Below are 12,728 nucleotides of genomic sequence, written 5' to 3'. Positions count from 1 at the left end.
TGATGGTCAGTGGCTTTAACGTAGAGCCAATCTTGGGATTTGTCAACGAGCAGCAAAGATAAAAAAATAAATTATATATTTCAAATCCAAAAGAATAGGAACATTCCCTTTTACTACAAATTGCACTGGCAACCAACACGGTTCTCAACTAGCTAGCCAAAGGTAGACATTAAACACACAGTATTTCAAAACACAAGGAAGTACTTAAAAAGGTACAATATTTTATTGTTTTACAAGTAATGCAGGGTAGCATGAGCAGCAGCATCTCCCTGGCCGACGCAAAAGCATACAGTGGAAGCTTAAAGAAAGTGTCAGCAACAACTTGGATTTGTCATCTAAAGGATGAATCTACCATTGCAATTCTGTTGATAGATGATTAGTACAAATGATTTCTAAATCAGAACGCAAAGTGCAGGTGAGTGTAAAAGTTGCACATTACATCCCAGTAGACTTCCCTTGTGGCAGGGTTCCTTTAGCAGGTTGTGAGTTTTTAGCAGGTGGGGATATGCTTGGTTCAGAGATGACAACGTCACTACAGTCCTTGAGAGTATCTCCGCTATCAAAATGGTATAACCTCCCCAGTGGTGTGGCAGGTTTGGGAGTAGACAGTTTTGCCATTCTCATACACAGAGTTGTAAATATATTGGGATGAGAACTGACTATTCAACGATGCTGCCTTGAACGCTGCTGGAGCTGAGACATTGTGTGCTTTCATTGTCACAATCAGACCCAAATCCATGTTGCTTGAGGAGTTGGCCCTCCTGTTCAAGGCCTGTGGCTTCCGCCGAGGCAAGGGCGCCTGTGGCTTCCGCCGAGGCAAGGGCGCCTGTGGCTTCCGCCGAGGCAAGGGCGCCTGTGGCTTCCGCCGAGGCAAGGGCGCCTGTGGCTTCCGCCGAGGCAAGGGCGCCTGTGGCTTCCGCCGAGGCAAGGGCGCCTGTGGCTTCCGCCGAGGCAAGGGCGCCTGTGGCTTCCGAGGCAAGGGCGCCTGTGGCTTCCGCCGAGGCAAGGGCGCCTGTGGCTTCCGCCGAGGCAAGGGCGCCTGTGGCTTCCGCCGAGGCAAGGGCGCCTGTGGCTTCCGCAGAGGCATTTGAACCAGATTTGATGAGGTACCGACTTGACTTCCCTAAGGTATTTAGGCCAGTCGTGGCGCTTGATGAAGCATTGTGGCCAGTTGCTTCCGCTAAGGTATTTAGGCCAGTCGTTACGCTTGATGAAGCATTGTGGGTGGCCGCTTCCGAGGCATTATGGGTGGCCGCTGGCATGGCACGGTGTCCAGTTGCTTCCACTACCGAGGCACCATGGCCAGTTGCTTCACCTAAGGCATTTGGGCCAGTCGTGGCGCTTGATGAAGCATTGTGGCCAGTTGCTTCAGCTAAGGTATTTAGGCCAGTCGTTACGCTTGATGAAGCATTGTGGGTGGCCGCTTCCGAGGCATTATGGGTGGCCGCTGGCATGGCACGGTGTCCAGTTGCTTCCACTACCGAGGCACCATGGCCAGTTGCTTCACCTAAGGCATTTGGGCCAGTCGTGGCGCTTGAAGCATTGTGGCCAGTTGCTTCACCTAAGGTATTTGGGCCAGTTGCCACACTTGCCGAGGCATTATGGGTGGCCGCTGGCGGCACTGTGGCCAGTTGCTTCCGCTGCCGAGGCACTATAGCCAGCTGCTTGACCTAAGGCATTTGGGCCAGTCGTGGCGCTTGATGAAGCATTGTGGCCAGTTGCTTCAGCTAAGGTATTTAGGCCAGTCGTTACGCTTGATGAAGCATTGTGGGTGGCCGCTTCCGAGGCATTATGGGTGGCCGCTGGTATGGCACTGTGTCCAGTTGCTTCCACTACAGAGGCACCATGGCCAGTTGCTTCACCTAAGGCATTTGGGCCAGTCGTGGTGCTTGATGAAGCATTGTGGCCAGTTGCTTCAGCTAAGGTATTTAGGCCAGTCGTTACGCTTGATGAAGCATTGTGGGTGGCCGCTTCCGAGGCATTATGGGTGGCCGCTGGTATGGCACTGTGTCCAGTTGCTTCCACTACAGAGGCACCATGGCCAGTTGCTTCACCTAAGGCATTTGGGCCAGTCGTGGTGCTTGATGAAGCATTGTGGCCAGTTGCTTCAGCTAAGGTATTTGGGCCAGTCGTGGCGCTTGATGAAGCATTGTGGCCAGTTGCTTCAGCTAAGGTATTTAGGCCAGTCGTTACGCTTGATGAAGCATTGTGGGTGGCCGCTTCCGAGGCATTATGGGTGGCCGCTGGCATGGCACTGTGTCCAGTTGCTTCCACTACCGAGGCACCATGGCCAGTTGCTTCACCTAAGGCATTTGGGCCAGTCGTGGCGCTTGATGAAGCATTGTGGCCAGTTGCTTCACCTAAGGTATTTGGGCCAGTCGTGACGCTTGCAGTGGCATTACTGGTGGCTGCTTCACCTGCCGAGGCACGGGATCCGGTAGCTACCGCTGCATTGTGGCCAATTCCTTTTAATTGATTTTGGGGAATATATCTATAATTACCTACGAAAGAAAAGAAAGTTTCAAATTGTAAAATGCCATCATTTGAAGTTCTGCTATTTATACAGTGTTACTTTTACTGAATTATATGTGCAGAACAAAACACACCTTTAGGTGGAGGATAACAGGTTATCCCTCCAATTAGCAGGCAACAAATCCAAGTAATTCTAAATAAAAACAAAAACATCCTAGTCAGTTAAATACCTTTAAAACATGGAAGACAAGGGAATCAAACTAGAGCCGTACAACTTACCTCAAAGACATTTCAAAACTCACAGCCATTTTTCTCCTCAAATCCTCAGTATTCAGAACTAATGGTAGCCAGAAGCCTTACCAGAAGATCCCTGATATTGTATCTGATTGTCTTTTTGCTGCGCCTTACAAAGGAATCCTAGACCCTTCTAATCTGGCTGGTTAATTAGGTACATCTGCAAGCCACTGAACATAATTTCCATTGGTCCAATTTCCCAATTGAGATTAGGTGCGCTTGATTTCATTCAGCTGGTGTGCTTAAGGGTTTGCGCATTCATGGACAAATCCAATGGTTTCAAAGAGTGAACTCTACCTACCCAGTGCACTGGGTGAGCTTAATCAAGTGCACCCTTATTTCATGCTAACTAAGATCCTGCCAGGGGCTTTTGCAGGTGCACCCTCAGTCGTCCGGTAGAAGTGTGTTGTGCAAAAATATATTTTAGATTTTTCAAAGTAGCCTCACTTTGCCTTGATGACAGCTTTGCACACTCTTGGCATTCTCTCAACCAGCTTCATCTGAAATGCTTTTTCAACAGTCTTGAAGGAGTTCGAACATGTGCTGAGCACTTGTTGGCTGCTTTTCCTTCACTCTATGGTCCAACTCATGCCAAACCATCTCAATTGGGTTGAGGTCGGGTGATTGTGGAGGCCAGGTCATCTGATGCAGCCCTCCATCACTCTCCTTCTTGGCCAAATAGACCTTACACAGCCTGGCGATGTGTTGGGTCATTTGTCCTATTGAAAAACAAACGATAGTCCCACTAAGCGCAAACCAGATGGGATAGCGTATAGCTACAGAATAGTGTGGTAGCCATTGTACCTTGAATTCTAAATAAATCACAGACCATGTCACCAGCAAAGCACCCCACACCATCACACCTAGTCCTCCATGCTTCATGGTGGGAACCAGACATGCGGAGATCATCCGTTCACCTACTCTGTGTCTCACAAAGAATGCATATACAATTTCATCCCGTGTCATGAGTCTTTGGCCAAACAGGCAGTCGACTACAGCAGGCAATTGTGCTCATTTGTGTCAATGTTTGTGAAATGAGTTCCATGTGACACATTATGCTAGCTAAGCTTCCCTGCTAGTGCCTTGCCGGCTTCATCATTGGAACTTAAATGGATCCATTTAAGGTCTGAGTTCTCATACTATGTAGTTAGATGATTTCACCAACAATACTTGGTTTAGAAAAATTGACTTGTTCTTATTTTTTTATTTCGCCATTATTTAACCAGTTAGGCCAGTTGAGAACAAGTTCTCATTTACAACTGCGACCTGGCCAAGATAAAGCAAAGCAGTGAGACAAAAACAACCACACGGATACACATGGGATAAACAAACGTACAGTCAATAACACAATAGAAAAATCTTTATACAGTGTGTGCAAATGAAGTAAGGAAGTACGGCAATAAATAGGCCAATAGTGACAAAGTAATTACAATTTAGCAATTTACACTGGGGTGATATATGTGCAGATGAGGATGTGCAAGTTGAAATACTGGTGTGCAAAATACCAGATAAACAAAAACAAACATGGAGATGAGGTAGGTAGTTGGTTGGATGGGCTATTTACAGATGGGCTGTGTACAGCTGCAGCGATCGGTAAGCTGCTCTGACAGCCGATGCTTAAAGTTAGTGAGGGAGACATAAGTCTCCAATTTCAGTGATTTTTGCAATTCGTTCCAGTCATTGGCAGCAGAGAACTGGAAGGAAAGGTGGCCAAAGGAGGTGTTGGCTTTGGGGATGACCAGTGAAATATACCTGCTGGAGCGCGTGCTAGGGTTGGGTGTTGCTATGGTGACCAGTGAGTTGAGATAAGGCGGAGCTATACCTAGCAAAGACTTATAGATGACCTGGAGCCAGTGGGTTTGGCGACAAATATGTAGCGAGGACCAGCCAACTAGAGCATACAGGTCGCAGTGGTTGGTAGTATATGGGCCTTTGGTGACAAAACGGATGGCACTGTGATAGCAAATTGGATGCAGTCTGAGTAGAGTGTTGGAGGCTATTTTGTAAATGACATCACTGAAGTCAAGGATCGGTAGGATAGTCAGTTTTACGAGGGTGTTTGGCAACATGAGTGAAGGAGGCTTTATTGACGTTCTGTTGTCTGTTTGGGAATATCTTTGTTTATTGATAGGTTAAACCGTTCCAGGCATTGTAAAGATCAAAGTACACTGAATCCACTTTTTAAGACCCTGTGGATCGATTAATGCACTTGCAGGAAGAATGAGCTATAGGTTAAAAACCTATTGACGCTCATGTGAATCAATATAGGAAACAATAACAAAAATCTATACATTTAAGCTAGAAATATCAGGTTTTTGCATGGGCTGCATCTTAATCCACTTTATCCGCCTGCCCATGTCGCCCTTCCGCATCTGGTGTACGGGGCCGAGCTACAGCTGAGTTTGTCAGACCATGTGACATAACTGAACTCCATCTTCTCACGAAAGCGTCTGTGGCGTCTGAACGGTTTGGCCTACAAACTATTATGACCACTATGGAAAGGGGAGACTCACAAACATGGTTCCGTTTTGCTCTACGACCCCAACAAGTTTCACGTACTCATCTGAAGGTAACCCATACAAACTAATGGAAGTATGGAGGTAGTTGTGCCAACATACATAAAGGGTTAAATATGTGCCATCACCAAGATAATGGATAGACTACAAAACTTTTCCATTAATGAAAAGGTGTTATTCAATGTGTTTCTGTGGGCTATGGTAGCAAAGGCAAAATTCTATATTTTATCAAAACATTGCGATAAAATGTTGATAGCTAAAGTGTCCCAAAGATTCATGCAGCTAATTGATCATGGTTGAACCTTTAAAACAATTCCTTATGTTAGCTTAGTACTCTCCCTAAGGCTCAGACTAAGGTTGATGAATAAGTCTGGACAGGCAGTTAACCCACTGTTCCTAGGCCGTCGTTGAAAATAAGAATTTGTTGTTGACTTGCCTAGTTAAAGGTATATAAAAATAAAAAATCAGCAGCAACAGCATTAATGAGGTCAGAAACTGATGTTGATTGATTAGGCCTGGCTCGCAGTCGGCGTTCCAATTCATCCCAAAGGTGTTCGATAGGGTTGAGGTCACGGCTCTTCGCAGGCCCATCAAATTATTCCACACCAAACTGTTTTTGTATGGACCTTGCGTTGTGCACAGGGGCATTGTCATGCTGAAATGGCAAAGGGCCTTCCCCAAACTGTTGCCACAGTTGGAACCACAGAATTGTCTAGAATGTTACTGTACGCTACAGCGTTAAGATTTCCATTCACTGGAACAAAGCGGTCTTGCCCAAGCCACCAAAAACAGCCCCAGACCATTATTCCTCCACCAAACGTCAGTTGGCACTATGCAAATCCAAATCAAATCAAATCAAATGTTATTTGTCACATACACATGGTTAGCAGATGTTAATGCGAGTGTAGCGAAATGCTTGTGCTTCTAGTTCCGACAATGCAGTAATAACCAACAAGTAATCTAGTTGCTTCTGCGGCATTTGAGCAGGATGCCACACTTGCTGAGGAATGGGGGCCGGTTGCTTCTGCTGCATTCAAGCTGGACTCCACACTTGCAAAGGCATTTCGGTCGGTTGCGTCTGCCGCCGAGTCTCAGTGGCCGGTTGCTTTTGTTGCTGGGGCATTTAAACCAGATGTCACACTTGCTGAGGAATGGGGGCCAGTTGCTTCTGCTGCTGGGTAAATTTGGGCTGGGTGCCTCACTTGCTAAGGCTTCTGTTGCATGGCAGTTGGTCGCTTCAGCTGCTGAGGCACAGCAGCTGGTTGCTTCACCGAAGATATCTGCGCTAGCCACCACAATTGCTGAGACATTGTAGCTGGTTGCTTCTGCCGAGGCGGCATGGGAGCCGGTTCCTTTTGTTGCTGGGACACAAGAGACAGTTTAGTTTCTTTAACTAGGCAAGTCAGTTAAGAACAAATTCTTATTTACAGTGACCGGCTACTTGTAAAGCCCACCGGTCAAACCCTCCCTAACCCGGACGACGCTGGGCCAATTGCGCGCTGCCCTATGGGACTCCCGATCACAGCCATTTGTGATACAGCCCTGATTGAACCCGGGTCTGTAGCGACGCCTCTAGCGCTGCGATGCAGTGCCTTAGACCGCTGCACCACTCGGGAGGGGAGGCCTTCTTGCTGGGGCATAGGAGCCGGTTCCTTTTGTTGCTTTAGAATAGGAGCTGGTGTCTTTTTATATCGATAAGTACCTAGGAACCAAGATAATTCAGCATAGTAAAATGCCATCATTTAATAAAGTTATTGGCACTATACAAAGTGTTATTTTAACTGAATTACTTTGTGCTATACAAACACACCTTTAGGTGGAGGATAGCAGGTTATCCCTCCAATTAACAGGCAACAAATCCAAGGAATATTAAAAATGTTCTTTATCCTAGTCAGTTAAAACACAGCTACCTGTAAAATCTGGAAGAGGAAACCAACCACAGCGCGTAGTGAACATGGCTGAGGTGCACCCATGACCAGCTCTGAAAACAGATTGCATAGCGGAGAAGGTACGGTGGGATTCGAAATGGTCGGTAATATGTTTGCTGACTTGGCTTTCAAAGACCTTAGATAGGCAGGGTAGGATAGATTTGTCTGTAGCAATTTGGGTCTAGAGGATCGTGGACCAATTCAATGGTTTTATAGAGGGAAATCTAACTATCCATTGCACTGGGTGAGCTTAATCAAGTGCACTTTTTAATGCAGGCTAATGAAGTTCCTGCCAGGGGCTTTTGCAGGGGCAACCTCAGGGGTCCGGTAGAAATGTGTTGTGCACAAAGGTTGCACACACATTGAGATCGTGTCCACAAATTCCATACTGTGACAAATTAAATGAAGTTGTCTGTTGACGTACGCTAGACAAGAGTGTCCAACAGCAAAGTGTAACTTCTTGTAGAAAATTCAATGCATATACAATTTCATTCATGTTCATGAGTCTGGCCAAACAGAGTCAACTAAACAGCAAATATGTCAACTACTGGGTGACATCTTAGCTAGCTAAAATCATGTTGTCACCAGCTTCCTCTTTGGTTGTCCATTTAAGGGCCTAATTCTCATAAAGTCTAATTGGTTAAGGATGTTTAAAGGTCTACAGAATATATTTGTGAATATTGTTCCAGGCAGTCAAATCCATTCAGTTGTACAATAAATGGACTAGAATGGGCTACAGGTGAATATTGTCAAAATCCAGTTGAAGCTAGAACATTGAATGGGCTGCGTCTCAATCCACTGCATCCGCCTGTCGCCCTTTCGCATCTGCGGTGGACAGGGGCCGAGCTACAGTGGTGTTGGTCAGACACCCCCAAAAATGCAGTCTCAAAAACATCTATAGCTTCAGAACGGTTTGGCCTACAAACTGACCATTATGGGAAATTGACTCCCGAACATAGTTACGTTTCCCTCTATGACCCCACAATTGTAAGACAGGTAACCCATACAAACAGAAGTATGGAGGTAGCTGTGCCAACAGGGGTTGAAGCATCCAAAATAACATTTCAGTCAGCTAGATATGGAACAGACACTCCTAAACTGATTTGACTCTTTGCCATGTGTGGTATGGACTATAGTATAAGGCCAAATGCAAGTTTGAAACCAAATGGTCACTCAATTCTAGTAGCTAAATCAGCCATGGTTTGACCATATAAAAACCATTCCCTATATGCTAGCTTACTGAGGTTGAAGACAGTCTCACTGTATAAAATGCATGCCTACATCTAAAGTAAGAACATATGAAGAATGTCTGACAACTCACCCCTTGACAAATGTAGACCCAAGCTTTTATTTTGAACAACAAGTAGCAAAGGTAAAAGATTAGAAAACCAAAGAATTAACTGAACAGTCATTTTTACTACAGACTGCACACCACCTGTTCTCAATTAGCAAGCAATGGACACGAGAACCATTATTTCAAAGACACCAGGCATTTTTGAAATTAGAACTGTTCATGTACTCCCTCATGCTAGAGTAGCAAGAGCACCAGACACTTCCTGGTCGAAACAAAAGCAGGAAGAAATGCAGTGTCAGCAACACAGAATATTAAGTAACCAATGTCAAAAACAATTCTCACCATTAGCTTCTAGAGGATGAATCCATTACATTTTCCTGTTGAAAGATATATGGTTAGTACAAAGGACTTCAAATTCAGAGGGCAAAGTTCAGAGCAGGTTAAAGTGAACCATTACCTTGCAGAATCCTTCACTAGTGATGGATATACGCTTGGTGCACCAGTACGAACAAAACTGTCCTTGGGAGCATTTCCACTGTCAACAGGCATAGCCTCCCTAGGAGTGTAGCGGGTTAGGGAGAATACAGTCCTGCCATTCTCGTAGTGCGATTTGGAACTGTAGGAATAGATTGGGATGACACCCGACTGTTCAACGATGCTGGCCTGAGTGCTACTAGAGGCACCATCTTCAGTGCTTTCGTAGTGATTCTGCTGAGACATTGGGGCCAGTTGCTTCTGGGGCATTTGTGCTACATGCCATAATTGCTGAGGCATGGGGGTCAGTTGGTGCTGTGGCATGGCAGTGTGTTGCTTCCGCTGCTGGGACATTTGAGCTGGATACCCCACTTGCTGGGGTATGGTGGCCGGTTCGTTCTGCTGCGGTTCAGCAGCCGGTTGCTTCTGCGGTATTTGAGCTGGTTGCCACTCTTGCTGAGGCACGTCGGTCATTTGCTTCTGCGGTAGAGGCATGGAGGCCAGTTGCTGCCGTGACATTTGAGCTGGATACCACACTTGCTGGGGTACGGCGGTCGGTTGCTCCTGCGGTAGAGGCGTGGAGGCCGGTTGCTTCTGGGGAAATTCAGCTGGATGCCATACTTGCTGATGCGTATGCGGCATGGCGGTCACCGCAGCGACTTGCTTCTGGACCATTTTAGCTGGATACCACACATCATGAGGCTGCTGGGGCATAGGGGCCGGTTGCTTCTGTGCCCGATGCCACACTTGCTGAAGCATGGCAGCCGGTTGCGTATGCTGCTGGGGCATTTGAGCGGATTGCCACAGTTCTGGTGGATTGGTGGTAAGTTCCTTCTGCGGTAGATGCATAGTGAATGGTTGCTTCTGCTCCTGGAGAAATTGATCTGGATGCCACAATTGCTGAGGTGGCTGGGAAATGGCGGTCGGTTCAATTTGCTGCTGAGGTTCAGTAGCTGGTTGCTTTTGCTGCCGAGGCATTTGAGCTGGATGCCATACTTGCGGGGGCATGGTGGCCTGTTGCTTCTGCGGTTGAAGCATTGGGGCTGGTTGCTTCTGCAGCATGGTGGCCAGTTGTTTCTGCTGCTGGGGCATTTGAGCTGGATTCCACTCTTGCTGGGGCATGGCGGTCGGTTGCTTCTGTGGTAGAGGCATGGAGGCCAGATGCTTCTGGGGCATTTGAGCTGGATACCTCACTTGCTGGGGTATGGTGGCCAGTTCCTGTTGCTGCTGGGGAATGTGCATTGGATGCCACACTTGCTGAGGTAGCTGGGGCATGGCGGTCGGTTCAATTTGCTGCTGAGGTTCAGCGGCCGGTTGCTTCTGCAGCTGGGGCTTTTGAGCTGGATACCATGCTTGCTGGGCCAAGGCGGTTGTTTCTGCTGCGGTTGCTGGGGCATGCTGGGGTTCAGTGGTTGGTTGGTTTTGGGGAATTTTAGCTGGATACCACACTTGCTGAGGTTGCTGGTGTATGGCGGTCAGTTCCTTCTGCGGTAAAAGCATTAGGGCTGGTTGCTTCTGCTGCTGGGGAAATTGAGCTGGATGCCACTCTTGAGGCATGGTGGTCAGTTCCTTCTGCTGCCGAGTTGCAGCTGCTTGTTGCTTCTGGACCATTTTAGCTGGATACCACACGTCGTGAGGCTGCTGGGGCATAGGGGCCGGTTGTTTCTGTGCCCGATGCCACACTTGCTGAAGCATGGCAGCCGGTTGCTTACGCTGCTGGTGCATTTGAGCGGATTGCCACAGTTGTGGTGGGATGGCGGTCAGCTCCTTCTGCGGTAGATGCATAGGGGCTGGTTTCTTCTGCTCCTGGAGAAATTGATCTGGATGCCATACTTGCGGGGGCATGGTGGTCAGTTCCTTCTGCCGCCGAGTTGCAGCTGCTTGTTGCTTCTGGACCATTTTAGCTGGATACCACACGTCATGAGGCTGCTGGGGAATGGGGGCCAGTTGCCACACCTGCTGAAGCTTGGCAGCCGGTTGCTTATGCTGCTGGGGAATTCGAGCGGATTGCCACAGTTGTGGTGGAATGGCGGTCAGTTCCTTCTGCAGTTGACGCATAGGGACTGGTTGCTTCTGGGGCATTTGAGCTGGATACCACACTTGCTGAGGTTGCTGGGGCATGGCGGTCAGTTCAATCTGCTCCTGAGGATCAGCGGCCAGTTGCTTCTGGGGCTTAGCTGGATACCACACTTGCTGGGGCATGGCAGTCAGTTGCTTCAGCAGCATTTGAGCTGGATACCACACTTGCTGAGGTTGCTGGGGCATGGCGGTCAGTTCAATCTGCTCCTGAGGATCAGCGGCCAGTTGCTTCTGGGGCTTAGCTGGATGCAACACTTGCTGAGGTTGCTGGGTTATGGAGGCCGGTTCCTTCTGCTGCTGAGGTTCAGTAGCCAGTTGCTTTTGCTTCTGGGGCTTAGCTGGATGCCACACTTGCTGGTGCATGGTGGCCGGTTGCTTTTGCTGCATTTGAGCTTGACTCCATGCTTTCTGGGGCATAGCTGTTGGTTGTTTATGCGGTATGGGCATTGCAGCCGGTTGCTTCTGGGGCAGGGTGGTCAGTTCCGTCTGCTGCTGAGGAACAGTAGCTGGTTGCTTTTGCTGCTGAGGAATTTGAACTTGATACCACACTGCTTGAGGCTGCTTAGGATAACTGGCCGGTAGCGTCTGCTGTTGGGTCATGGCGGCCGGTTGCTTTTCCTGCTGGGGCATTTGAGTTGGATACCACATTTTCTGAGGTGCCTGGGGCATGGGCGCCAGTTGATTTTGCAGGATGGCTTCCAGATGTTTCTGTTGCTCTTCGGTCAGCTGCGCTTGCAATTGAGCTGTAGGAGAGTTGTAATTACCATATCCTTTTGACCTAAGTGGGCCTGTATAGAGCCTTGCTGCATCAGAACCTGGTGCAAGATACCCATCACCTAGGTTAGGTAGAGAAAAAAAGTAAAATGCCAGCCTTTGAAGTTATTGGTACCACAACTGTTACTTGAAATTAATGTGTAGAAACTCACTTGATGTAGAACAGGTTATCCCGCCAATTAGCAGGCTACAAAGCCAAGAAACTCTTTAAAAAAAAGAAAATCTGTTATAAACACAGCTACCTGTAACACCTGAAGGACAAGGGAAACAAACTAGAGCAATACTTTTAAAAAGCTACCTGAAAGCGATTCCAATCATCACTGCCATTTTGCGCCTCAAAAGCTCCCCAGTAATCAGAACTAATGGCTGGTATAAGCCCTAGCATAATATTCCTTATGCTATTTTTTTGGTTGCTCCTCCTTTTAAACAAATCCCAGACCCTTCTAATGTCATTGGCTAATTAAGGACAGCTGTACGCCCCTGAACTACATTTGATTCCTAATTCCAAATTGACCCCTAAATCCTACACCCTGGCCTAAACACTTCTGTGCATCAGAAATTATTGAATAGGTATAAGCAATATGGCAACAATTGCATCCAGCCAATCAGAAGGCAAGGTGATGCAATTACCATATTGCCATAACCTATCTGATCATTTCAAATGCCCAGTGACTAAGTGGTAGGTGTAGGGGCTAGGGGTTGATTTGGAATTCAGAAATGTACTCAGGTGTGGTTGATTCTCTAATTGAGTTCCTGACAGGTTTGACAGCCCTTACCCTAAAGCAGGCTTCAAACTCATTACACGGAGGGCCGAGTGTCTGTGGGATTTTTGCTCCTTCCTTGTACTTGATTGCTGAATTAAGGCCACTAATTACTCCCCTCACCTACGGTAGTTGT

General features: G+C 47.5%; 2 protein-coding genes across 3 annotated transcripts; both read right to left on the bottom strand.

Annotated features, from left to right (window-relative positions):
- Positions 1 to 204: 204 nt before the first annotated feature.
- LOC135568173 (serine-rich adhesin for platelets-like) lies at positions 205 to 2,862 on the bottom strand. 2 transcript variants are annotated; one of them, XM_065015157.1, is made up of 4 exons: positions 2,752 to 2,862; positions 2,607 to 2,665; positions 1,671 to 2,501; positions 205 to 1,507 (listed from the first exon to the last, which is right to left on the bottom strand). In XM_065015157.1, exons 1-4 carry the CDS (start codon positions 2,778 to 2,780, stop codon positions 660 to 662), a joined length of 1,767 nt encoding a protein of 588 aa, XP_064871229.1. In that variant the 5' UTR covers positions 2,781 to 2,862; the 3' UTR covers positions 205 to 659. The 2 variants fall into 2 exon arrangements, with proteins under 2 accessions (XP_064871229.1, XP_064871230.1); XM_065015158.1 differs by having other exon boundaries at positions 205 to 2,501.
- Positions 2,863 to 8,957: 6,095 nt separating this feature from the next.
- Positions 8,958 to 12,236, bottom strand: LOC135568172 (uncharacterized). The gene is made up of 4 exons (XM_065015156.1): positions 12,130 to 12,236; positions 11,984 to 12,036; positions 10,515 to 11,893; positions 8,958 to 10,334 (listed from the first exon to the last, which is right to left on the bottom strand). Exons 1-4 carry the CDS (start codon positions 12,156 to 12,158, stop codon positions 8,958 to 8,960), a joined length of 2,838 nt encoding a protein of 945 aa, XP_064871228.1. The 5' UTR covers positions 12,159 to 12,236.
- Positions 12,237 to 12,728: the final 492 nt, after the last annotated feature.

This window comes from Oncorhynchus nerka, unplaced genomic scaffold (genome assembly GCF_034236695.1).
Source record: "Oncorhynchus nerka isolate Pitt River unplaced genomic scaffold, Oner_Uvic_2.0 unplaced_scaffold_1651, whole genome shotgun sequence".
NCBI lineage: Eukaryota > Metazoa > Chordata > Actinopteri > Salmoniformes > Salmonidae > Oncorhynchus > Oncorhynchus nerka.
This window is presented reverse-complemented; position numbering and strand designations above follow the sequence as displayed.